This window comes from Mchenga conophoros, linkage group LG18, assembly GCF_057382185.1.
Source record: "Mchenga conophoros isolate Kocher_MC1m ecotype Shallow Benthic linkage group LG18, M_conophoros_male_GT1.1, whole genome shotgun sequence".
NCBI lineage: Eukaryota > Metazoa > Chordata > Actinopteri > Cichliformes > Cichlidae > Mchenga > Mchenga conophoros.
The window spans coordinates 36314201-36339561 of NC_140543.1; the positions used below are offsets into that span (position 1 = coordinate 36314201).

General features: G+C 48.5%; 1 protein-coding gene across 10 annotated transcripts; it reads left to right on the forward strand.

The window, feature by feature from the left end:
• Positions 1-415: 415 nt before the first annotated feature.
• Positions 416-24114, forward strand: depdc5 (DEP domain containing 5, GATOR1 subcomplex subunit). 10 transcript variants are annotated; one of them, XR_014889387.1, is made up of 44 exons: positions 416-521; positions 612-754; positions 963-1031; positions 1111-1198; positions 1291-1337; positions 1736-1821; positions 1894-1977; positions 2059-2108; positions 2255-2324; positions 2775-2853; positions 2926-2987; positions 3095-3164; positions 3399-3471; positions 3538-3641; positions 3732-3806; positions 4612-4746; positions 4825-4886; positions 5131-5204; positions 5601-5670; positions 5758-5794; positions 5874-5994; positions 6100-6320; positions 6386-6586; positions 7127-7262; positions 7352-7443; positions 8157-8213; positions 8944-9127; positions 10682-10842; positions 11297-11417; positions 11981-12148; positions 12256-12478; positions 12580-12716; positions 12855-12945; positions 13139-13201; positions 14347-14444; positions 14658-14738; positions 15939-16071; positions 20227-20326; positions 20404-20658; positions 22009-22178; positions 22637-22808; positions 22885-23018; positions 23563-23645; positions 23717-23734. XR_014889387.1 is itself a non-coding variant. In XM_085253264.1 (44 exons), exons 3-44 carry the CDS (start codon positions 974-976, stop codon positions 24013-24015), a joined length of 4692 nt encoding a protein of 1563 aa, XP_085109390.1. In that variant the 5' UTR covers positions 416-521; positions 612-754; positions 963-973; the 3' UTR covers positions 24016-24114. The 10 variants fall into 10 exon arrangements, 8 of the variants coding, with proteins under 8 accessions (XP_085109390.1, XP_085109385.1, XP_085109388.1 ...); XM_085253264.1 differs by having other exon boundaries at positions 20404-20598; positions 22885-22945; positions 23717-24114; XM_085253259.1 differs by having other exon boundaries at positions 417-521; positions 22885-22945; positions 23717-24114.
• The last annotated feature ends 1247 nt before the right edge of the window (positions 24115-25361 follow it).

Here is a 25361-nt window from a genome sequence, read left to right on the forward strand (position 1 = left end):
ATTTCCTACTACCAGCAGACAATCTACTGTTTTACATGTAAAGAAAAGATCACCCAGAATATGTCTCTTTAGCTCTGACCTTTTCTCGTTCTTCCTACAAAGATCTTATCAAATTAGTTTCTTTTTTTCTGAAATGTTTAAAAAAACAACACAACGCTGTTTTTAATGAGTTTAGGGCTAAAATGGATATGTGTATGGTGTGACCTGGCTTAATCTATGATCAATAATTCAGGCCAATAAATCCCCAGAAAGTCAATTCTATTCACCTGTACACGGTTTTACACACACACACACACACACACACACACACACACACACACACACACACACACACACACACACACGTGTTGTTAAACTGTGTTGCACTGGCCGGAAATCTAACACTCGGATTATTGTGCCAAAAAAAGCGAAGCCGGAAATGAGCGGAGTTAGTCTCTTGTTTTTCTAACACGCTCTCTGAACTGCCACGAACCAATCGCATCGCTCGTTTCCATGATATGGAGGAAGCGTACAGAGTGTAGGTAATAGTCAGTCACACGACTGCTATATATGTCTGCCTGGAAGCAGTAGTTAAACCTGATCTGAGTTGTTTGGATGCCTTTTCATTGTAGGTAGTTATAACCGCCTTGGTGCTGCTGTCAGGTCGATGCTGTAAGCTGTTACAGCCACTTGTCGTTTGCTAGGCTACAATGCTATCACCATCCGTGGACAATCTGAGCTGCTGGCAGTGAATTGTTGGAGAAATAGAGTTCAGGTACTGTTTTCTTCGTGCCCACGTGTTTATCTCTTCCTTTAGTGTTAAGTAGTAGTTAAGACCGTTATTGTATAAGTCCTGCTTGGCAGCTGCTTGTTGGTCCTCACGGGAAAATGCCATGGCAGAGTCGATACCTTCATATGAGCCAGAATTCAGCTCTCTCATTGGTTTGAGATGTCACTGATGGTCTCGTGGTTTTGTTTCCCAGCCGGTTAAACCATGAAGACCAGTAAGTCCTATAAGCTTGTGCTGCACAAGAAAGGTTTCGGTGGAAGCGGTGAGTAGAGACTCTTCTCCGTGTTTGCTTCTCTGCAAAGATTTGATTGCTTTTGCAAATGAACTTATCCTCCGAATAGACGATGAGTTGGTTGTCAACCCAAAAGTTTTCCCTCAAGTCACTTTGGGGAACATAATTGAGATTGCACATCCCACCGATGAATACAGGTGAGATTATGTGAGATTGCTGTATTTTTATAGGGGTAAGCGTCTGCCATTGAAACTATAATGTGGCCTTGTCCCTTGTGAAATATTCCCAGCCCCCTCCTGCTGCAGGTGAAGAGCCTCAAAGAGGACCTACAGAAAGGTAATCTGAGGTAGCAGCGTGTTTGTGCTGTTTAAACGTGTCATTTATTCTTTATAAGATAAAACCTGATGGCTTATTGCTGCAATAGACGATACGATTGACTTTTTAATGTAGTCGTTTCCCTTTAAGACAGCTTTTCTCTGTTTCTGGGCTGATCAAGGTCTGATCCCTGCTCACACGTGTAGAGGCAGCATCTGAATGCTTGGATCAGTCTGAAGCCTGAGCTGTTACCAGGGTTTTTGTGCTGTGTTTAAAAACAGCACTGTAAATGAAAATGTACTTGCAGGGCTCCTTTGGCCCTGATGTCAGCTTTCATGCTTGCTGGCGCTGTGTGTTTATGTACATGGGTAATATGATAGCTCTGCCTCACAGCTGATGGACATGTTGTCGTTACACAGAGACGATCAGTGTGGACCAGACTGTAGCACAGGCCTTCAAGCTGCGTGCATACCAGGATGTCATCGTTAACATCGTCGACCCTAAGGTACGTTGGCTCCGAGCGCTCCTCGGCCCCTCGACCGTCGCTGGGACACAGTGTCTGTTTTTTGTCTGTCAGGATGTAACGCTGGACCTGGTGGAGCTGACGTTCAAGGACCAGTACATCGGCAGAGGAGACATGTGGAGACTGAAGAAAAGCCTGGTGGGCCATGTGAGCGTCAGGTCCATTTGAATGCTGCGTGCGCAGTGGTATTTACGTTTGCTGTGCTCTGGTTCCTTCCAGGTGAGCACATGTGCTTACGTGACCCAGAAGGTTGAGTTCGCAGGAATCAGGTACATAAATGAAATGACTTCACAGCGCTGATTGTAAGGGTTAACCAGAAGGATGAGGCATTTTAGTGCTAGTGACATTTACGCTTTGTTCACGATGGCGAATGAAGTGAGAGTTTGTCATCCTAAAGATGTGTTTGAATCTTCAGAGCTCAGGCCAGTGAACTCTGGGTGAAAGGAGAGAAGGTGACCTGTGGCTACATCAGTGAAGACACCAGGGTAAGTGGAAGAAGATGCTGATGCAGCCATCTGTCGTTACCGCAGCCAAGGAAACGCTGGCCCTGTTTTTATCCATCCCACAGTGTCCGCATGTTGCAAAGACGTTAACATGTCATTGTAATAACCAAGAGTATCAATAAAGTTCCGACTGAAAGGTTTGACCTCCTCCGGTCCTGCATCACTACTTTACTGACTAAAGAGCTAAAAGAAAGTGAATCAGTGTTTTTGTAGCCTGTGGTAGGATGTAGCTTACGTCACATGTATCCTGGTGCTGAACAGGACAGCTCACACCTGGACTCAGACTTGCATGAAGAAGCAACAGCTGTTGTGTCGGTAACTTGATTTGCTGTTTTCCATTGGATATAAAATCTCCCCTGGTGTGGAGGAAAACGCCACAAACATGTTCTCCACCTGCTTCCTGCTGTCAGACACTATGCTGCTGTGACACAGGTGGTGTTCAGATCTACGTCTGCCATGGTTTACATCTTTATCCAGATGAGCTGTGAGATGTGGGACTTTGACATCTACGGTAAGATGATTTGATGTTTCTGTTTTTAAGGCGAGCTTTTCATGCCGTGTCTAATCCAGCCGTTTCTCTTAGGCGACCTCTACTTTGAAAAGGCTGTCAATGGTTTCCTGTCTGACCTTTTCACTAAGTGGAAGGTTTGTGCTTCTCTTCCTTCGCCCTGTTTGTATCAGCACGCTGCTGTTTCCTCTCAGTCACCATACGAATGATTCTCACGCTCCTCGCATGTTTAATCCCAAACCAGGAGAAGAACTGCAGCCACGAGGTGACGGTGGTACTGTTCTCACGCACGTTCTACAACGCCAAAACATTAGGTCAGTGTGAGCTGAGACGCATGTTTGGTCAGCCTTGTTGCACTGCTGGTTTGCAAACAGGAGGTTTCTCTTTTTCCCCGACTGTGAGTAAAGTAACTGCTCACGCAGGCGGGTGTGGAGGGGGCCCTCGTTCTCTTGTTGTTTGGTTTTGTGTGTAAGCGTGACAAGAACATTTAGCTTTAACGTGTGATGTGTGTTTGCTGGTAGATAAACGCGATATCTTATCTTGTTCAGAGGAATTTCCAGAGATTCTTAGAGGCTCCATCAGAGAAGACCACGAGGGACGCTTCTATGAAGACTTCTACAGGTAAGCATCCCAACACCTGTGGATACCAGCGACAGAGCGGCCTGTGAGTCTGATTCTACTCGTCAGGGTCGTAGCTCAGAACGAGAGACGGGATGAGTGGACGTCGATGTTGGTCACTATCAAGAAGCTCTTCATCCAGTATCCAGTGCTGGTGCGACTGAAGGAAGCAGGTAGTGATCCGTGTCCTTCGCCGACTCGTAGATCTTTGCATTCGTTCCCGTCCACAGTCTGACCCGTGTGCTCGCTCACATTCGTCACAGATGCTTTTCCTGTCGGTTACAACGCCACCGCTGCCCAAGGCAACTACCTGGAAGCCATTAACCTGTCGTTCAATGGTAGGTGCTGCTGCAGCTTCCCTTAAATCTCTTACACATTTTGTTGTCGTTTAAAGGCCCTGTGCAGGATTTTGGTGAAACTAGTGAGTCCTCACACAGAGACAGTCAGTGTGGATTATCATTAAGTCACAGCGTCCACCACAAACTGCTCTGCAGCCATCCTGGAACCAGCAGCGGGGCCATCTGCTGTGATTGGTTGGTGAGAGAAGGAAGACAGGATAAAGACATGCTGTGGAAGAGAGACAGAGGTTAATAACAGATATGATTCAGTGCAGAGAGGTCTGTTAACACATAGTGAGTGAAGAAGAAACACCCAGTGCATCATGGGAATCCCCGGCACCCTACGTCTATTGCAGCATAACTAAGGGAGGATTCAGGGTCACCTGGTCCAGCCCTAACTATATGCTTTAGCAAAAAGGAAAGTTTGAAGCCTAATCTTGAAAGTAGAGATAGTGTCTGTCTCCTGAATCCAAACTGGAAGCTGGTTCCACAGAAGAGGGGCCTGAAAACTGAAGGCTCTGCCTCCCATTCTACTTTTAAATACTCTAGGAACAACAAGTAGGCCTGCAGAGCGAGAGCGAAGTGCTCTAATAGGGTGATATGGTACTACAAGGTCATTAAGATAAGATGGGGCCTGATTATTTAAGACCTTGTATGTGAGGAGCAGGATTTTGGATTCTGGATTTAACAGGAAGCCAAAACAGGAGAAATCTGCTCTCTCTTTCTAGTCCCTGTCAGGACTCTTGCTGCAGCATTTTCTTTACTATTAACAACCAAACACAGTCAGTCTCCACTGTTCCCTCAGTGTTCGACAAGCACTACATCAACCGGAACTTCGACCGCACAGGCCAGATGTCAGTGGTCATCACGCCTGGGGTGGGCGTGTTCGAAGTCGACCGTCTGCTCATGATTCTCACCAAACAGCGAATGATTGACAACGGTGAGTGAACGTGCAAACACAGCATGCTCGCCAACGAGTAAGCAGACACCGTGTTACAGTTACAGTTTGTCCTTCCAGGGATCGGTGTGGACCTGGTGTGCATGGGGGAGCAGCCACTGCATGCAGTGCCTCTATTCAAGGTGTGTGTGTGTGTGTGTCTCTGTGTCTGTCTGTGTGTGTGTGTGTGTGTGTGTGTCTCTGTGTGTGTGTCTCTGTGTGTGTGTGTCTGTGTGTGTGTGTCTGTGTGTGTCTCTGTGTGTGTGTCTCTGTGTGTGTGTGTGTGTGTGTCTGTGTGTGTCTGTGTGTCTGTGTGTGTGTGTCTCTGTGTCTCTGTGTGTGTGTGTGTGTGTGTGTGTCCCTGATGCTCTGTCCCTCCCACTGCAGCTACACAACAGGACACCACCCGGAGACTCTGGTGTGGGTGACGACTACAACCTTCCTCACTGGATCAACCACAGGTAAGCCCTCATGACTGGAGCCAGTAAGACGAGGTTCAGCCTCAGTGTGTTAGAGCGACTCGTTAGTGAACAAAGAGAGAATATATTTTTCATAATCACCAACAACTGTTTGCATGAAGCTGCCGTCACCTGATGACTTTCATCTCAGGTCTTTGGTGAAACGGCTCCAGACTGAGTAACACTGTGGCTGCTCCCACGGCCACAGTGACAGGCTGAGAGGAGTGTACCCTCGGCTGACCGCGGCCTCGTCCACGCCGAGCTGGAGCTGGGCGTGCTTGTGTCCTGATGTGCAGCATAACTGTAGCTCGTTAGAAGCCTCTGTGTAAACTGCTACGGCTGAATTGAAATGACGATCAATGCCGAGTGATTGATTCCCGTTTTGCTCCTCGTCCACAGCTTCTACACTTCCAGCAGCCAGAACTCGTGTGGTTCCTTCACCCCTCGGATTAAACTCGCTGGCCATAAGGTACGTCGGCATAATGTCACTCGCAGCATTGTTGGTGGCCTGAAAAATTGTGTTTCGTGGTTAAAAATCTCATTAACGTATTTCTAGCTTCAAGCAGAGAAGTTCAAGAGCAGCAAAGAGCACAGTAAGTGCTGAGCACCGATCTCTCTGCGTCCTCTGGTTTGTGAAGCAGGAGTCCGATGCTGACTTTGTCATTTTTCCAGCTCTCTGTGTGCCAAAGGACTGTGATAACGCGCTGCCCATACAGGTGGACTACGACGCCTACGATGCTCAGGTGTTCCGACTTCCAGGTCCTTCACGAATTCAGAGGAGCACAAACTTCAGGTAGCTGACTGCTTTGGTGCTTTTGGAGGTAACGGGTATTTAGCACAGAACAGCAGTCAATGACCCCTCAGCTTTGTGATGCAGTAGCGGCTGCTTATCTTTCAGAATGGCTCGAGACAAAGACAGTGGGAGGAAGAGCTGGGGCTCGGTGGACGTCAGCACGGGCATAGGTGCGTCCCCTCCGGTTCGCTCAGGAGGTCCCGACGAACAACGAAGCCTGGCCTCTGATGACAGCCTGGGTCCCGTGTCCAACATGCTGCTGATACCCCGGATGCCTGCTGCTCAGTATGAAGTCAGCAGTTCTTTGGGATACACCAGCACCAGAGGTAAAGTCCTCCCACCTGCAGGGGTCGCTGTTTCATTCCTTTTCTAATCTGATTGTGTCGCTCAGACCTTTTAGAGAAGATGATGGAGTCTCAGCGGGACTCCAGCGCCCCGGGGAGGTTCACAGTGGGAAGTGCCGAGTCCACGCTGCACATCCGGCCGGGAGGTTACGCTCCTCAGAGAGCGCTCATCAATCCCTTCACCCCATCCAGGATGCCCATGAAGCTCACGTCCAACCGCCGCCGCTGGATGCACACGTTTCCTGTCGGTGAGGTTTTACACAGGAAACACGCTTTGGTTCACAAAGTGTGGAATGAATTCATCCCGGCGCACTGCCAACATTCATGTATGAAGTTTAGTAGTGGTGCCACACATGAGGGGCCGAGGCGATGAAGGCTGGAGCCCCTCTGACATGGTGTCAACACCGGTTCTGATGCAAAGTTTAAACGGGAGGAAAACGTCTCCCTCGGACCGTCCAGCTCGTGCTTCGTTTAGCGTGTGCTACAAAGAGCTGGAAATCCCGTTTATTTAATGTTCCAGTAAAGTTTGTGTTTGAGAAGTTCCCAAACATACACGTGGCAGAGGTCCAGGTGCAAAAACGCCTGGGCCGCCTCTGACACACCAGCTAGTCTCTGTAGAAAGTTAAAAGTATTAAATGGAAAAGCCGGCAGTGTGTCGGCGCTGGCTGCATCCGCACACGCCCAGGTGTCAGCCATGTTTCTTATCCCGCGTAACCTTCGTAGATGATCTAAATGGCAAAGGGCCAACGACTGATGCAGTGAGACTCAGACACACGAGTGTTCAACAGGTCCTTCTGGGGAGGCCATCCAGATCCATCATCAGACCAGGCAGAACATGGCGGAGCTGCAGGACAGCCAGCAGAGAGACCCCGCCCACACCTCTGCGGAGCTGCTGGAGCTCGCCTATCACGAGGCCACCGGAAGGTTAGTCACACTCAGCGGGCAAACATTTGTTCCATAAACAAAGCCCGGCACGCCGAGTGATCGCTGCTTTTTCTGCCTTTTCATTTAAGGCGAAGCACCTCCCGCCACGCAGGAGACAACGGCCTCTATCCCGCTGCAGGAGGGGAGGAGTTCACCGGAAGCCCGGGGAGCAACAACAGCGGTGATACAGCTGCTGAAGCCTGAGCGCTTATCAGTGCTCGTTACGCGTCACCCGAGCTAGCTGCGTTTATCCAGACCGAGCAGAAAGGATCTGTGGCAGTGAGCCGGAGGGTTTGGTTTGGAAAATGTTCTGAGACTAAAACCATGTTGTAGAGAAACACCATCTGTTTATGAAAAGCCGTCAGCGCTGCTGCGGTTTGTCCAGCTAAGAGCCCGCTGAGCGTAACCTTCATCACAGATTCATTCTGACCGTTTGGTTTCAGAGCGTCCTCAGCCCAACGCGTGGGACGGTTTGTCACATGGCGTGTTGGGATCAAAGGTGTATGTGAGGTTTAGTCACGTGTCACAGTGAAGCAGGGGTGTCAAACTCAAATACACAGAATTCAAAATGACGTGCCAAAACACCAACAGAGCATTCTGGGAGTTGTAGTATTAGCAGTACATGCACTGTATGATACTGGCAGGCCAGCTCTAATAGTAATTTTGTATGGCTTTCCGGGCCAAATGTAATTAGGCTGTGGGCCAAATTTGGCCCGCGGGCCAGAGTTTGACACCTATGCAGTGAAGACAGAAGCGTTAGAGCCTGCTGGCAGCATGTCCTCCATGTTTGTAGTTTACGTTTGATTTTTTCCAGAGTTCATTTCAGTGACTGTGTGAAGCCTGGTGCTGTGTGTTTGCACATGCAGGATAACACTGCTGTGTCTTTGTCCACAGGAACTTTCACCAACCGCAGCTCATTTCAGGACTTCTCTGCCGCTGGTGCCGATCCCAGTAAGTTCCAGTTGACTTTATAGAAATGAAATGGGACCAGTTGATGAGTATCACAAATTGTTTGAAAACTGCAGGTAGACTCTGGGATCATAAATATCTGAAATCTCCAAACTGCCACTAAAGCCCGAGCTCCCTGCGAGGGCTTTGGCGGCGAGTCTCTCCGGGGTCGGCAGATATAAACGATGTCACAGGTCACGTGGCGCCGGGTCACCCTCTCCCCGTCCTGCTGTTTTCTAGCTTTCTCTCAACACTTTCTGATGACGCAGCTGAAATGAATTCGCCGTCCTGTCGTCTTCGAACGCCGCGACCTCCTTGCTCTCTGCAGTGTGCTGTTGTTGCATGGCTGTGCAGAGCTTCTGAACCCATTGTTCACCTCTGTGTGTTTGCATGAAGGAGAACTTCACGCCTTTGCTAAGAACGTTTTTCACTTTCTTGTGAGCGATGCCATCACAGCCTGACCGTCACATAACCACATTCTGCATGTGTGATCGCTGCTGCGCACCGTCAGGCCCTCGGGAGCATCAGGCCACTGAGTAACACATCTCTTGTTTTTTCTTCCCCTCTTTTCCACTCTGTGTCGTTCGCACCTCCTCCCTGTCTTCACCCATCACGCTCCCTGATCCTTGCCCCCACATTTGTACCACTCCACTCTGGGTACCTGCATTTGTCTGTGCTGCGGGGATTTGTTGTTTTGCTGTGTGTGCGTGCGTGTGTGTGTGCGCGTGTGAAGGCCTGCTGCTATCTGCACCCCCCACAGTGCCCAGCTTCTGCTGCACAGTGGGAGTGGACTGGAAGTCCCTGACCACGCCGGCGTGCCTCCCGCTTACCACGGACTACTTCCCTGACCGGCAGACGCTGCAGAACGACTACACCGAGGGCTGCTACGATCTGCTGCCGCACAGCGACCTGGACAGGTAGGCTCCGCCCCGTCTGTAGGCGGGGTTTGAGGGTTTCAGGTTATGACCCGAACGAGTCAGAATCAGCTTCACTGGTTTACAGCTTGTACTCGAGGACACAGGGAGTCTCGGTGTTAGCTGCTCAGCCAGCTGTGGGGGTGGCTGTAGCTCAGGAGGTAGAGCAGGTCACCTACTGATCGGGAGGTTGGTGTTTCCACCCCTGCGTCCTCCAGTCTGCATGTGGGCAGGATACTAACCCCAAGCTGCTCTCCGATGCATCCATCGGAGCGTGGATGTTGTTTGACTCAGCTTGGAGTCAGTGTTTGGGAGACCGGCTGTGAGTGTGTGTAGAGCGCTCGGAGTACTCGGGGAGAGGAGAAAAGCTGTCTAAGAATCAGTGCTTTTACCACTGATACGAGTGTCCAGTCCACACAGGCGTGGGTCTAAACCACAGTTGGTATAAATAATAACTGAGTGACCCGAGTTTTTCTTCCTCGCCTCTGTCAGTGCGCCCCAGGGCGGCTGTGGCCACATGTAGCTGCCATCACCAGTGGGTGGATGTGTGTGTGAATGACTGGATGTAGTGTGAAGCACTTTGGGGTCCATAGGGACGGAGTAAAGCGCTATCCGGTTGTTCAGTCTGACGTCACTAGCCGTGTCTGGGTCTAAACTCCGCTGCAGGTCCATATATCAAACGATCACTATGGGATTACTGAGAGTTGAAAAACTGTCTAAAGTCTTTCATCTTTAATAAAATGATCAGCGTTCTGCTCTACCAGGTGTAACAACTGAGTTTAACATCCAGGCATCCATGAAAACGGAATTTATGACATTTAACAGAGAAGTTAGCAGGGAGTTAGCTCGCTAGCTTCTATCTAAATACAATATAGCATGTCCTGACTGCGGGGTTTTGGAAACAAATTCAAACGTACAGCTCTGCTATCACTTCCAGCATAAATGAAGACAGAAAACTAAACAGCAGTGACGTTTGTAGGGTTACTGAAGTTTGGCTAGCTGGTATATAATGATGTGCTACGTGACTGCTAGCGACACAGCTATGTTAGCATAATATAAACAAGCTAACTTTTTTTCCACTGGATAAAAGTTAACGTGAGTGTTCTCGGTGGTCAGAAACAAATGTAATCGCATGGCAGGATGCTGTAAAAGGACCAAACTTCAGCCAGGAGAACAACTGAGATAATCCATCCACAATACGAGGTTAGTCATTCATATACTGCTGCATGGGCTGGGCTGTAGTTACATCCTAAGGTTTTAAAAACTGAGCTTAAATAAATGATTAGCGGTAATAAAAGCCGAGGGAGGTCAACAGTGGTCGCTGACTGTTTTAGGAGCTTTTTGAGATTAAATAGAAGAAAATACAAAACATTAAACATGTTAACAACACAAAAGCCATATTAAACGCAGACTACTTTAGGCCCGGAAGTAGGATTTGTCACGTCATCACTGAACAACCGGATACCATTTCTCTGGTTAAAGAGAAACTTCGAGGTTTCCTGTCTACAATCATATTTCTGAAACAAGATGCGCCCTCCATCTTTGTTCTCCTGTCAGGCGTGAAGATGACGTTCCCGTGATGGGTGCATCTCAGGTGTTTGAGGAGTTCATCTGTCAGAGGCTGATGCAGGGCTACCAGATCATCGTCCAGCCCAATAACAGAAAACAGCAGCCCGCTGTGGCCACGCCCCTCGGCAGCAGTCCGCTGTACTCCAGAGGTGAAAGAACTCTTTGTAATCTATTACATCGTCATCATTAGTCTGAGCAAACACAGAGGAAGCAGAAACAAATAAAGCAGCCGTACTTTGTAGTAGTCTTCAGAGTATCTGTTTGTGTTTACAGCTGAAAACTGAATTTAAAAGTTTTGCTTTTTCAGTTTTTAGAAGAAGGCCGGCTCGAGGTATGTGACAGTGCGAGCTCTGTTTTCAATCACTGGATGGTGGGTGCACGTATGATGTTGGATGCTGTTCTTTCCAGTTGCACATTGAGTGCAGAGCCGGTCTGTAGATGAAGACGAAACGACGCGTCTTCTCTTTGGGCTGCAGCTGCTTATCTGTCAACCTTCAGTCATAATAACCGTAGAACAGACGTCCGTGTGCCAGCTGTGGCGTCTTAAAGAGAAACGCCAGATGTTTGTCACTACGTGTGACCCGATTCTTCTCGTGTCTTCAGGTCTGGTGTCTCTGCGTCGGACAGAGGAGGAGGAGAGCGTTTACTGGGTCAGCATGGGCCGCACCTTCCACAAAGTCTGCCTCAAAGACAAGATCATAACGGTTACTCGCTACCTGCCAAAGTGAGTGCACCCGGCCCAAATACACCAACACGAGAACCAGCAGGCGTGTCCTGTCAGAGCAGGGCTCTTAGTCCTGCGCAGGCCCCCCTCTGAGGACCCGTGCCTGGATCCACACTGACGTGTAGAAACAGACGGAGGCAGCAGCAGCTTTTGTTAATAAGTAATGAGATAAAAACAATAATTATTTGGCTAAAATCCAACTTTACTTTTGTGTAGATTGATAGCTTAAAGCAGTATTTGGAATTACTAAGTAGAAAAGTAATCCATTACTAGTAAAAGTAACGGATTAAGTGGTTGAAATGAACTGAATGTAACTGTTGGCTGAAGCTGGTAATTACATGTTGTGTACGATGGAGGTGATGGAGCCGTCTGAAGCAGAGCACGCGTGGTGACAGACTGAACTGGTTTAACTGGTCGCTGCGACTCCAGGACACTCTGTCTGCAGTTGTGAATGAACGAGCCGAAGAATCGTTGGCTGATGTGACGCGTGGAGACATACGTGAACTGTTTCTCATGTTAGCGCGAACGCCACGCTGGCACCAACAGCAGCTCGTGTGTTTCAGGTACCCGTACGAGTCGGCTCAGATCCAGTACAGCTACAGCCTGTGTCCTCCGCACTCTGATGCTCAGTTTGTTTGCTGCTGGGTCGAGTTTGGACACGAGAGACTGGAGGAGTACAAGTGGAACTACCTGGACCAGTACATCTGCTCTGGTGGCTCGGAGGACTTCAGGTAGCAGTGCTGTCGGGACGTTACTGTCCTGTTACCGTAGCATTTGAATAACTTCCCACATCGTGTATGTAATATGCACACGCCAGTCACTTCCTCTGCCTCCCCAGTTTGATTGACTCGCTCAAGTTCTGGAGAACTCGCTTCCTCCTGCTGCCGGCCGGAGGGGCTCGTCGGGTGGCGGATGGGGAGGGACACTGGGACGTTTACGGGGAGGGAGCGGGTGCTGGAGCGGGTAACAGCGGGGACTGGGTCCTGTTGGACGGCTTCATTCGTTTCCTGGAGGGTCTCAACCGTATTCGGCGCCGGCACCGCTCTGACAGGATCATCAGGGTGAGATTTTGATTGCAAGCGCATCAAAGTGGAGCTCGTTACAAACCACTGATCTGCAGTGTTGTTGGCGCTGACGCATCGTTTTCTTATCTGATATGCAGCAGAAGAGTGCGCCCCTCAAAGGGCTCCAGGTGACCAGCCCGCTCTCTCCGTACCCCGCTGAGCCCGTGGCGCCACCACAGGGCAAGAAGGGCACGTCAGCCTTATCAGCCCTGCTGGAGATGGAGCAGAACCAGAAGTGCGTGTCCCCTGGACCTGTGGCTGTCTGAGCCTTGTATCACGTTCATGGTTCTTCACAGAACTTTAGGGCTATGTAATTATTCTGTGGTTTGCTGTGCAGCGTGTCAGTCTTTATAAATGTTGTGCTTCGTGTCAGGACACTGGAGGAGACGGCGAAGCCCTCAGCAGCCGTCGGTGACCCTGCAAGTGTGACCGCAGCTCCCACATACGTAGACAGCCCCCGCAAGGTGAGGATGTGTGCGCCCGGCAGAACACGTCCTTTTGCTTCACGCTGAGCTTCTGCAGACACGTGTGCGTTTATGGTGCTTTGGTGTGCAGCTCTTGCTTTCTCTCCTTCCATGTGCTTCCTGCCATCATCTGTTTGGTTCCTGTTGCTTTGGGTGTTTGATCCTGGCTTGTGTTCTTCCTGTATGCTGACAGGACGCGGCCTTTATTTTGGATTTTATACGTAGCCCTCGTTCCTCCTACATCTGTCACTCTCAGGTTAGTATCGGGGATGCTGGGTGTGCACGTGTGTGTCGTTTGCTGTGTCGCTGCCTGAGCATGCTTTGCAGCAGTGCTCGTAGTGATGTTTGCTGAGACCTCCTCGCACTGGGATCACGTTTGTTTGCATGTTTTATGGCTGCTTATTGCATTGAATCTAGTGTCAGATTAGTAATAATCCAGTGCAGTTTCTGCATCACTAACATTCAGTTTCTCAGCCCGTCCTGTTTCCTCACGTGGTGCCTGTACATGCACATGTCTGTTGTACCTGACCACATCTGTTCATGTATTGTCCTTACGCTGGTGCTTTCCATTAATGATGTACAAACACAGAGAGACCAACTATAGAGCAGGGGTGTCAAACTCGTGGCCCGGGGGCCACTTGGGGTCCATATATTGACATGTAGAAATTAGGGCTGTTAACGTGTTAACACGTGTTAGTCCGTCGTCACGGTTACGCAATTCAAACTGTCAACACAATGAACCGTCTGCAGCGCAGAACGACCCAAAATCCCTGAAATGCGTCTGTCAGAGTCTCAGGCAGTTTGTATGAAGTGCGTCCACTAACACGTGCTAACACGTTAACGTTGACAGCCCAGTAGAAATCTCCGTTTCTACAGTTTGAAGCGACTTTTTTGTTTGATGTTTTTATTCATGTTCACCATGAGCCGAGAGCACAAACATGCTGAGCCATTGGCTGTTAGAAAAAAGGTTTGTGTTGTTTTCCAATGTTTGACATTTAAAAAAACAAAACTACATTTTAGCTGAGCTTGTATCAAAGTTTCATCTCAACTCTTGTTTTCCAGCTGAGGAAAGCAGAAAACTGTCATTTAGGCCACAGCTTGGGATGAGGCAACTAAAACATTATTATCTGCAGCGTTGCCTCCAAGCACAGCTCCTGTGAGCTGCTGTCTCAGCACCTGAACACAAAGGTAGCTTTCCATCAGCCATGAAGCACACTGGGAATGACATCCTGTCTCATCCCGCTGTGGGAACAGATGACTTTGTGTTAAACGGCTCATTGCTGTGCAGACCCACACGCGTCCTTTGTGTCGGTGTGGCTGACACCGTCGGCATGTGCAGATACCACCAGAGTGACGAACAGTGTGTAATGTGGGAAACCTTTGTGACGTGTGCGACTGTAGCTGGCGGCTGAGACGAGCGAGGCTGCAGACAGAGGAGTTCAGCCCGGAGCAGCAGCGCAGCCTACAGGAGAAGCTGCAGCCTGCAGCACCGACGTCAGGTGACCTGCTCTTTTATGTACTCGGATACTTTAGAAACATTAAGCTCATCCAAGTTTTCATGAGGTCAACACTTGTCAGAAAAACAGTTTGTAGAATGTGGTTAAACTGAGACCGTTGCTTTTAGCGCCTCGTGTAGAGGAAACGCCCACGTTATTTTGTATCGTGACTTCAGTGCACGGAGCTGCTAATTCCACTCACTGATGTGTTCACAGTGGGCAGTCTGCAGCAGGAGTCCTCTCTCTGTCCTCTTCCTCCACACTCATGGAGATCCTGGAAGCGATCAAACATCCCACGTAAGATTCCTTTTTAATGTCTCCTGATTGTTTGGGACCAATGAGTCGGTACGATAACGGAGGAAAATCTATGAAACGTTAGCACGTGTGTCTCCCCGTGGGCCACTGCCAGCAGGAATGGCCAAAACTAACGTGCTCAGATAAAAACATACTTCAGGGTTCTTGTGGTCGCTGGATATCTGCAGGTGAGATAAGAAGAACATTTCTAACAATCTGAACTTCCAAATGAAAAGTGCCAGTTTGTTTCAGTCTAGGGCGGGGCCATATCATACCGTTCACGGTAACACCGGTGTAATGTTGGGCAACGATAAGAAAATGATGGCGATAGAATATAGGTAAAATGCACATGCGCAGTGCCTTTGTTTACATACGCACATGGCGGAAAAATCATGGCGGCGACGCAGAATGAGAAGAGCGAAAGCGGATCGTTGAGTGAAACCATGAACCTGAACTGGTTTGTAAAAATGCTGCAGCTTCACTGGTGTGGAACTGGTTTAGCTTCGTCCGTTAGATACACAACAAAGCACTATTTTTGGTAGAGCATGCTAGCGGGCCGTCGTTATTACCGTGTTGTTTGGAAAATACGGCGCACTTAAAATCAATCCTTTGATTTGTCTGAAAGTCGACAGAGCCCCTTATAATCCCGTGTGCCTTATGTATGAGCTCTGGTTGTGTTTACTGACCTGGAAACCATTTTATGTGCACGGCGCTCGAAAATCTGTCAGATGTTTCAGTACGACTTTGCTAAGCTACGAAGCCGCACCGCTTGATGGATTGTTGGAGCATTACGGCTATTGTAGGCGGAGCCTCGCGGAGTGATACGTACTGTGCTTCAACATAATGTTACCGTATTGTGTGTGTATAACCTCTTTAAGTTTTGTGGATGTTATACATGGTTATGCTGAGGATGTGTCGGCCAGTTTCCACTGGAAACGCCTTTTGGTTAAACTGTCAGCGAGGAATTTGCACTGTTAAAGTTTATATAACTTTAATGCACATAAAAAAACAGCTGCTTGTTTAAGTGAAAATACATTGATGGGTTTTTGCACTAATAAAGTTGTGGAGTTGTAAAGTATTTTGTCTAGGGTCAATTATATGGTTATCGCAAATTTTCAACTGTATATGGTGATGAGTATTTTTGGTCATATCGCCCTGCTCTATTACTCTCTGCAGTGATTTGTCTGTGTGGTTGCATTACAGGACGGGCGTACAGCTTCTCCCAGAGCAGAAGGGCCTGCCGCTCAACTGCTTTATCAGCGCAGAAGTGGTTCATTGGCTGGTCACTAACGTGGAGGGTGTGGCCACACAGGGGATGGCGGTGGATATCATGCAGGTAGGACTTCCTGGTGCCAACTTTGATTCAATGTGACGAGATGGAGGATGTTTGTTGCTGCTGATTAGAGTGTGAGTCATAACTGCAGTGTAGGCCACGCCGTTAGTTTGCAGCCTGCATGTGGCTCCAATAGTCAGATACGATGTAGCAAAGCTGTTTGTTAATGGAGGATCTGCGCCGCACCAGGAAGGACGGCCCCGCCGTGTTAGCTCAGCCAGGCTGTGAAGACGAGCACGGCAGATCTAAGCTGCTGCTTGAACCCTTGTGTTGTCCTCGAGTCATTTTTGACCCGAAAAGAAATCTTTTTCATCAAAAATGTGTTTTTTATTCATCAAATGGTCTGAAGATAACAGGAGTTATTCAGTACTATGCTATACATGATCGGAATAAGTTTTAAGTCATTTGATTTATTTATGGGGTTGTTATTGGATTTACTAACACCTGCTGTCCTCAGGGGTCAAAAACGACCCCAATGTGTTGCCAATGTGTTGCCAATGTGTTGCCAATGTGTTGCCAATGTGTTGCCAATGTGTTGCCAATGTGTTGCCAATGTGTTGCCAATGGCCACATTGTCACACCAAACTGCTTTCACACATCTTTGATCACTGATGTGTAACAAGAACAACAACAAGATCGTGGCGCAAGAGTTGGGACTAGTAAAGCGCTATACAAATACAGGCCACTTACCAACAACACAATTTGTTTACACAGCGCCAAATCACAACAACAGTCGCCTCGAGGTGCTTCATGTTGTAAGGTCGACCCTACAGTGATGCATACACAGAAAGTATGAAAAGTAAAAAAATTACCATGTTGTGGAAAATGATGAGCAGCAGAACAAAGCACATATTGTCCTCTAGTATAATGAGGAAGAATCAATGGTCAGGAAGATCCAGAGTTAGAAGATAAAGAAAATGTTGCCAATATTTAGAGCACATGCTACCCTTTCTCTGAAGAAGCCCCCACATCACCCACCCACAGGAGTGGAAGAAGGCTATGAAGTGAAATAGAAGATGTGTCAGAGGACTACACATCTTCCACTTCAGTTATGATGAAGATCAAGAAAGAGATGATGAGATGAGAGAGCCTTTATTTGTCAGCTGCAGGTCTTTTGCCCACAACCGAGATGACAGACCTTGCCGACCGTACAATACATACAATACAAACATCACATTGGGGAGACAGGTCAGGCGAGGAAAAAAACATCGAAATGTGTAACACAGAAGGATAATACAGGAATGCACAGATATCAACACACCACAGCACAACAAACACAGACAGCAACATGGCAAAGAGTTCCAGTGTGTACATCTGATCTGGGACCGCTGCAATCTTCGACTGCGCCTCCAACTGACCCGATGTCCACATCAGAGGGGAGGTAAGCGTTGGAGGTGGCGTTGGATCCGGGGTAGGGAGGGTGATGCGTCAGTGAGTGCTTATCAGTATCAGTATCAGTATATGTATGTGTGTGCGTGTCCAGAGTTCAGCTGAGTCAGTGTCCTCCTCCCTGCTAGGCTAAGTAAACAGTCTTCCAGCCAACCCAGGTGGGCTTGCATGGAATGGGAAGAACAGTCTAAACACAGTCGTTATCAGGGAGTTGTTGTTCGGCTCCAGCCTTGAGCCCACGGCTGGTGCCGAAGGGGTATCCACAAAAGTGATGGAGGTTTTTACTTTAGTGCGAACAGCTCATATGAATTTCAAAGCAGTTCTACAGTCCAACACTGGTCTCTCAATCTCCCGTTGGAGAGCCGTGAGCTCTCATACTTGCGTTCTGTGATGTTGTCATTTCTTGTGCTCAAGGAGCTGATTCTGAGAACTCACAACCACAGTGAGCCTCCCCAAGATGTCATCCAGTCTGCAGTCAGAGATCTTATTCTGAGCCTCTCCCATCGTTTCAATCCCAGCGGGCAGCCTTGTGGGGGTTTGAACAGCCGGTTCCGCTTCCTTAATTCTTCGATAAGTCAGGGCCAAGCCAGCTCCGATCAGCCAGAACCCTGTTACCATGGTTCCGAATAGTTAGATATCTTCAGCACTCGGGCTCACCCGAGCCCAGACTTCTCGTTGAGAAAGGGGTGTCAATTGCATTTAGGGACCAGTTGATCCAACCCATAATTCCTCTTTTAGGTTTTAGAGAACAGACTGAGTGTTCCAGGGAAAAGTAATACAAAAAACACGAGACTAGACAAGGACATAAGCAGGGAAGATAAGGGAGAGGAGAAAAGTGCGTTCGCCAGGTCCCATACTCCTTCAGTTGCTTTTCTACTCGAGCACTGAAAGCATTATACACCATGTATTCTGCTTCTATTCTGCTTTTTAACGTTCACATGCCAATGGATGCATCAGAGACCAAGTTGGGGTTCAGTAACTTGCCCAAGGACACCTTGGTAAGAACTCCAGACTAAAGCACACAGAGATTGAACCAACAACCATCCAATTAGCAGACGACCTGCTCTACAGCCAACTCAATGACAAACAAGGAGGGACAACGAGGGACTTCTTATGGTTTCCTGTTAACAATGGCTTTCTTCTTGCCACTCTTCCATAAAGGCCAACTTTGTGCAGTGCACGACTAATAGTTGTCCTATGGACAGATTCCCCACCTGAGCTGTAGATCTCTGCAGCTCGTCCAGAGTCACCATGGGCCTCTTGGCTGCATTTCTGATCAGCGCTCTCCTTGTTCAGCCTGTGAGTTTAGGTGGACGGCCTTGTCTTGGTAGGTTTACAGTTGTGCCATACTCCTTCCATTTCTGAATGATGGCTTGAACAGTGCTCTGTGGGATGTTCAAGGCTTGGGAAATCTTTGTGTAGCCTAAGCCTGCTTTAAATGTCTCAATAACTTTATGCCTGACCTGTCTGCTGTGTTCTTTGGACTTCATGGTGTTGTTGCTCCCAATATTCTCTCAGACGACCTCTGAGGCCGTCACAGAGCAGCTGTATCTGTACTGACATTAGATTACACACAGGTGCATCTATTTAGTCATTAGCACTCATCAGGCAACGTCTATGTGCAACTGACTGCACTCAGACCAAAGGGGCTGAATAATTACACACACCCCACTTTGCAGTTATTTATTTGTAAAGATGTTTGGAGTCATGTCTGATTTTCCTTCCACTTCTCACGTGTGCACCACTTTGTGTTGGTCTTTCATGTGGAATTCCAATAACATTGATTCATGTTTGTGGCTGTAATGAGACAAAATGTGGGAAAGTTCAAGGGGCCCAATACTTTTGCTGTGTGTGGGTGTGTTGATTCTTACTGCCGTGCATCCAGCAGAGTCGCTACGGCCAGTTTATGACATCCTGAGTCTGGCAGGGAAGTTTTCATGCTGACACAAGATTTATCATAGAAGCACAAAAGTGATATCATTTCATGATGAAGACACAATAGAAGATCATCAGGTAATGAGTTGGAATAAAGTTGAATAAATCCTTGAAACAGAGATGGATGATATTTTATACTTGTTACTTTATAAACAGTCAAAGCAAACGGAGCCTTTTTGAGCCCAGAGGACAACAGATGTGATTAGAAGTAGTTTAAAAACAGCTTCCTAAATGAACTTTGACATAAACCCGTCTGTGATCATCTGTCAAAGCAGCCGACTCTGGCTGTGAAACAATAATCACAATAACTGATCATTAAATTTATTTTTTACCTGAAAACAAAGAAACATTTGGTATAAATCAGGTTTTATCAGACTTCGATTTGAAATGCAATAAAAATAGTGTCAGAATGTTTGAATTAAGTTTTAATTAAAAGTGGGGAAAAATCCACCTCATATTAATTACGTATCAATCAAACCAGATGAGGACAAGTTTGACCCCTGAGGGCCACAGCTGTGATTATGTGCTGCCATTTAACTTTTATAAATGCTTCAAAGAAACCTTTCTCACTGGAGTTCAACACACAGCACTCTGTGGTTCATCAGACAGTCAAAATAATCTGAACATTTTCTTGTCTCGTTTTATTTTCGCTCAAAAACAGACGATACTTTATGTAAACAAGGTCTGTGGCCCTAAAATGCAAAGTGAAAGGTCAGTTTTGTGGCGAGGGTGACACCTGAGGAATCTGGAGGACATTATGAGGGCTCGGCTTGCAGCCACTCTCCTCTGTCCATGTCATCTGAATGTAGTGACCATAAACTGACTTCTGTGTAGAAAATGTTGGATGAAGGTTTGGTGACGCACGCCTCGGGGGAAGCCATGCGCACCTTTGTCTACGGCTTCTACTTCTACAGGATAGTGGGAGAGAAGGACGGTGAGTGAACAGGCACACGGACAAACATCCTTTTAACTCGGCGAATACATTTTAAACGTGTGGTTATTCTCATACAGCCGTTTCCCCTGTAGGCGCCACCCCCCCGCTCTCCACCGCTGCAGGCGGGGGCTGGTCCACTGCAGCACTAGAGGATTTTTCCCTGTTCCAAAGAAAGTGGTTCGAGGTGGCCTTCGTGCTGGAGGAGCGGCGCCCCTGCGACCTCCCGGCCTTCCTCCTGCCCTGGCTGCCCAGCCGACCAGCTTCCTACGCAAGTAGGCACAGCTCCTTCAGCCGCAGCTTTGGAGGACGCAGCCAGGCCGCTGCACTGCTAGGTACACCCAGCCCGACCCACACCGTCTAATGCAGTCTGATGCAGATCGTACTGCAGCCTGCCTCAGGGGGCCGGCTGAGCCCAGCGTGTCACCAAAGGTGAACAGGCTGCATTTGTTTGGGGATGTTGGTCCAGTGCTGCACAAGCCAAAGGGGAAATCCTGAGTGCCTGTAGCCTCTGATAGTTATTTAGGATTGGATTATGGCTGTAGCATCACGGCCAACATCTGCTCAACTCTGCACCCTCCAGCTGTTGGCCTTGGATGCATCAACACTCGTGGTTTTCAGTTTGCACACATTTCCTTTGTTCCTTCAGTTTTTGTAGCAGCAGTCCTCACACACACAGACAACTGTAGCACAGCAGTGAATCGATGTGTGACTGCAGTCAGTGGCCCTGATGCACAGTGTGCTTCTGCTTCTTCTTTGCATGTATTTGCAGTTTTCGTAGATTAACAGACGATGCTGTACTGCACCCCAAACTGAAAACGACGAGCCTACATGTAAAACCCACAGACGTAACATCCAAACCTCATTTACCATCATTCGTGTTTGTCCCTGACATCGTCCTCCCCCTGCGCCGTCACTGACACAGATGCAGGGCTCAGCTGGCCTCACGGGCGCCTGCAGATCTGCACGGGACAGCTGGCGTTGTGTTCTGCAGTGCATGCACACTACCTGTAGTTCTAATAGTATCCATGTGATCAAATAGCCCCCTCAGTGCATGCTGTGTGGTTAGTGCATAAGCAGCAGTAGTTGCACTGGTGGTGTGGAGTCTCGGTGCACGCTGTGGTGTCAGTGGCTGTGGGTTACTAGTGCTGTGGTGTGCGTTGTCCTCACCTGTCCCTCTGCTGCCTGCACTCATGCTTGTTTCTTGCTTCCTGCAGCCATTAAATGCATCATTTGTTAAAACATTGCTGTTTTGCAGCTGGACTGGCTTAAACTTTGCATCCAGGAGCTGGAATAATGCGCCCGTACCTGGAAACATGAATGTTAGCACAGTGATAAAGCTGGTGCCAGTTTGCAGAGGTTCCTGTATCTGTGCAGCACTAAACGGTCCACATCTGGAGCTTCAGTCTTACATATAAATATTCAGAATTAAGAAACAAAAATAGTATATCAACACATTAGTTGGTAATAAGTGCTGGCTCACATACCAGACTGTATATGAATACTTATTCAAAGCTGGTGTGTAATCTAGAAAACAGAGCGTCAGTCAGTGTCGATCCAACCTTGGAGGGTCGTCCATGAAGCCGTCAGCAGCTGTGCTCTTCATCATGCCTCAGCCTCTCCTTTTCTTTGCTGCTTTGTCTCCCGTCTTCCTGTTTTCCCACCCTTGTCCACGTGTCCTGTAGCTGCTACAGTTCCAGAGCAGAAGACGGTCACTCTAGACGTGGACGTCAACAACCGCAGTGACCGAACTGAGTGGTGCAGCTGTTATTACCACGGCAACTTCTCCCTCAACGCTGCCTTTGAGATCAAGCTGCACTGGATGGCCGTCACTGCTGCAGTGCTCTTTGAAATGGTAAGCACGTGTCCTGGTTCAAAGCAGCGCTGCAGTCAAAGCCAGCGTGTGCATCCCTCTAACGTCCAAACTGCAGCTCAGCTCTGTTTGATGCATGGTGTGCACAGAGTATACATGCAGTATGTACATGTGCTGCTGTAGCAGAATAGAAACATGAATGCTGTCTGTGGGAGTGTCACTGTGTCATTATGTGATGAATGAACCACACCGAGGGGAGACAGGCCGAGTAAAGTGAATCGTTTGTGTGGCTGTGCACAGTGACGCTGCAGGTTGCACGTTTGAGCTCCACAGAGAACAGCTACAAACACACCTGCTGCACTGGAGCACAGTGACGGTGTGACAGATTCACTGCTGTGCTTTGAGAGTGTGAAAAATAAGAGCCGTCAGGCAGCCATAATCTTTACATGAGCCCAGAGGAAGTGTCTGATTCACAGGTTTTAACGGTCACTGTCCATCAGGTCCAAGGCTGGCACAGGAAGGCGGCGTCCTGTGGTTTCCTGTTGGTGCCGGTGCTGGAAGTTCCCTTCGCTCTGACGTCCTGCCTGTACGGAGACCCGCTGAGAGCGCAGCTCTTCATTCCTCTGAACGTCCACTGCCTGCTGAAGAATGGCAGCGACAACCTTTTTGAAGGTTCCCGCCTCTCTGAACGAGTCTTTCGTGTGCGTCCATGTGGCTCAGTGACAACATGTGTCCTGTCATCACACAGGGTTTGAACCGGAGACGTACTGGGACAGGATGCAGCTCTTTCAGGAGGCCGTCCTCTACAGGTTGTAGTCGCTGTCTGCACTGTGCTGTCAGTTACACATGGAGCGCTGCGTTAGCTGCTGCAGGGCTAAACATGTAAAGAAACATGCATTACTCTTCTGTTGCTTCTAGTTTTGACACGCAGGCTTCTGTGATCTGTTAGAAACACTCCACAGCGTTAGATTCATGAATGTTCTGCTCTTTGTTTCAGCCATTTCTTTGACTTCCTGTTATTCTATCGACCTACGGCTTTATCGTGTTTGAATCTCACATGTAAACCTTGGCTGACCCTGTTGCGCTAACTTGACGTTGGATACAAGCCGATTAGCTTTAGCTGCTAACTCTAAACATGGTTACTTATAACAGCCGTGAATCTAAACGGACAGACTGGAGTAAACACGAACACGTGATGGGGCAGGAGATGAAACGATCAGAAGCTGTGTGGAAGAAAGAGGCGCTTGCTTCATGTTACTTTCCTGTGAGGTTTGTGCTCTGTGGCAGCGTGAAGCCAGCGCTCATCGTGTCGTTCTACGTTTACAACTCCGCCCCTTTCCTGAAATCAGACTTAGAGTTTAGGATTTTCAGCTTAACGTTCTCCATCATGCTTCACTTTGTGTGAACACTGTACTCTTTCTACCAGGTTTGGCTTCGTGCATGACAAGTTTTCTGCTTCCACCTTTAATTTCCCGTCTGAGAACAAGCCTCAGTACATCCACGTCACAGGTTAGTCCCGTCACAGCACAGACACCCACTGTGTTTGTGGGAAGCTGACCAGTTTCACCGCCTCGTTTCAGGCACCGTGTTCCTGCAGCTGCCGTACGCTAAGAGGAAGTATTCGAGCGGGCAGCAGCGCCGCCGTAGAAACTCCACCACCTCCAACAGCCAGGGCCCGTTCGGAGGGGAGGAGAGGGTGGGCTACTACTGGGCCTACAACACCATGCTGACCAAAGCGTGGAGAACCGGAGTGCTGGGCGACGAGCGGCTGGCGGACCGGCTGCTCAGAGACTTCACCGACTTCTGCAGCAACAAAGACAACAGACTTCAGAGCTTCTGGGACGGCTGCCAGGAGAAGATGAACGCCAGCGCTCCCTGACAGCAGCGTTAAAGCCGCGCTGCGCATCGCGCTGCCTGCTGAGAGCTGCTGCTGGCAGCTCTGCAGCCTCACAACAGCAATAAAACTACACAATTCAAAGCTTCGTGTTGTTTGTCGTTATCACAGATTTCACATCAACCTGTTTGTTTGTTTGTTTTTACATTTTCACACTTTCACCTCCGTCTTTCACATTTCGTCTTGCGGACGTGATTCATTCCTTTATTTCGGGATCTCGTCCCATAGATGGCGGTGACAGCACCTCTGTCATAGAGCTCTCATCTATAAAGAGCTCAGCAGCAGCGGCTACATGTCGCTGATGGAGGGCGGTCAGCATCTGTGGTGACACTGGAGATGGAGGAAGCACCAAGAAACAGCAGAGCCGTTTGCTTGGGTGTTGATGGAGTACAGGAACTGCACCGTCTACAGCAGGGGTGTCAAACTCAAACACACAGTGGGCCAAAATTCAAAACTGGAACAAAGTCGCGGGCTAACGTTAATATTTATTGAAATATATTTATTCCTCCAGATATGAGAATGAATCTTTTCTTATGGACTCAAACATGTTGTGCTGGAAAACTGAATATGGAACAAGCAAAGCTTAATAATAATAATAATGGATACTTTATTGATCCCCATGGGGAAATTACTTGTTTTTCTCTGCATTTGACCCATTCACTCTGTGAAGCAGTGGGCAGCCCACTAAGCAGGCGCCCGGGGATAATACTAAACAATATATATATATTAGCAGTGTAATACCAGCAGGCCAGCTCTGATAGTCATTTGGTATGGCTTCGCGGGCCAAATGTAATTAGGCTGTGGGCCAAATTTGGCCCGCGGGCCAGAGTTTGACACCTATGGTCTATGGAGAAAACACAGGATGGGAGCTAGAAGAGCTGTGCTCTGCAGGGACACAGACGCTTGTGAAAGTGCTGGGCACACGAGACGTGCTGAGGTCTACAGTCAAAGGTTTTAGGGTGGAGCCTCTGCAGAGGTGGAGGGACAGAACGACAAAGGAAGGTCAGCAGAAACAGGATACGTGTGTGTGAAGGTGGGATGAGAATAGCAACAGTTCAGGTTGCACTTTGATGTGGGCGTGTGCGGAGGAGGGGCGGAGCATACGGAGCTGCCAGAGCAGAAACGGTGTGTGGATGTGCGTGCCACTCGTCGATGGTCCACGCTGCACCGTGTTGGTGATGTGAATAAGTGTGTTTGGTGCTGGGACACGTGAAGACAGACTCAAAGCTATGATCACAGCTGGTGGGGAGTTGCTCCACTGTGGGAAATCTATGACCCGTAGGACCTTCCACGCCTTTCAGGCGTTGCGGGCTGCGTGTGGTTGCACGTGT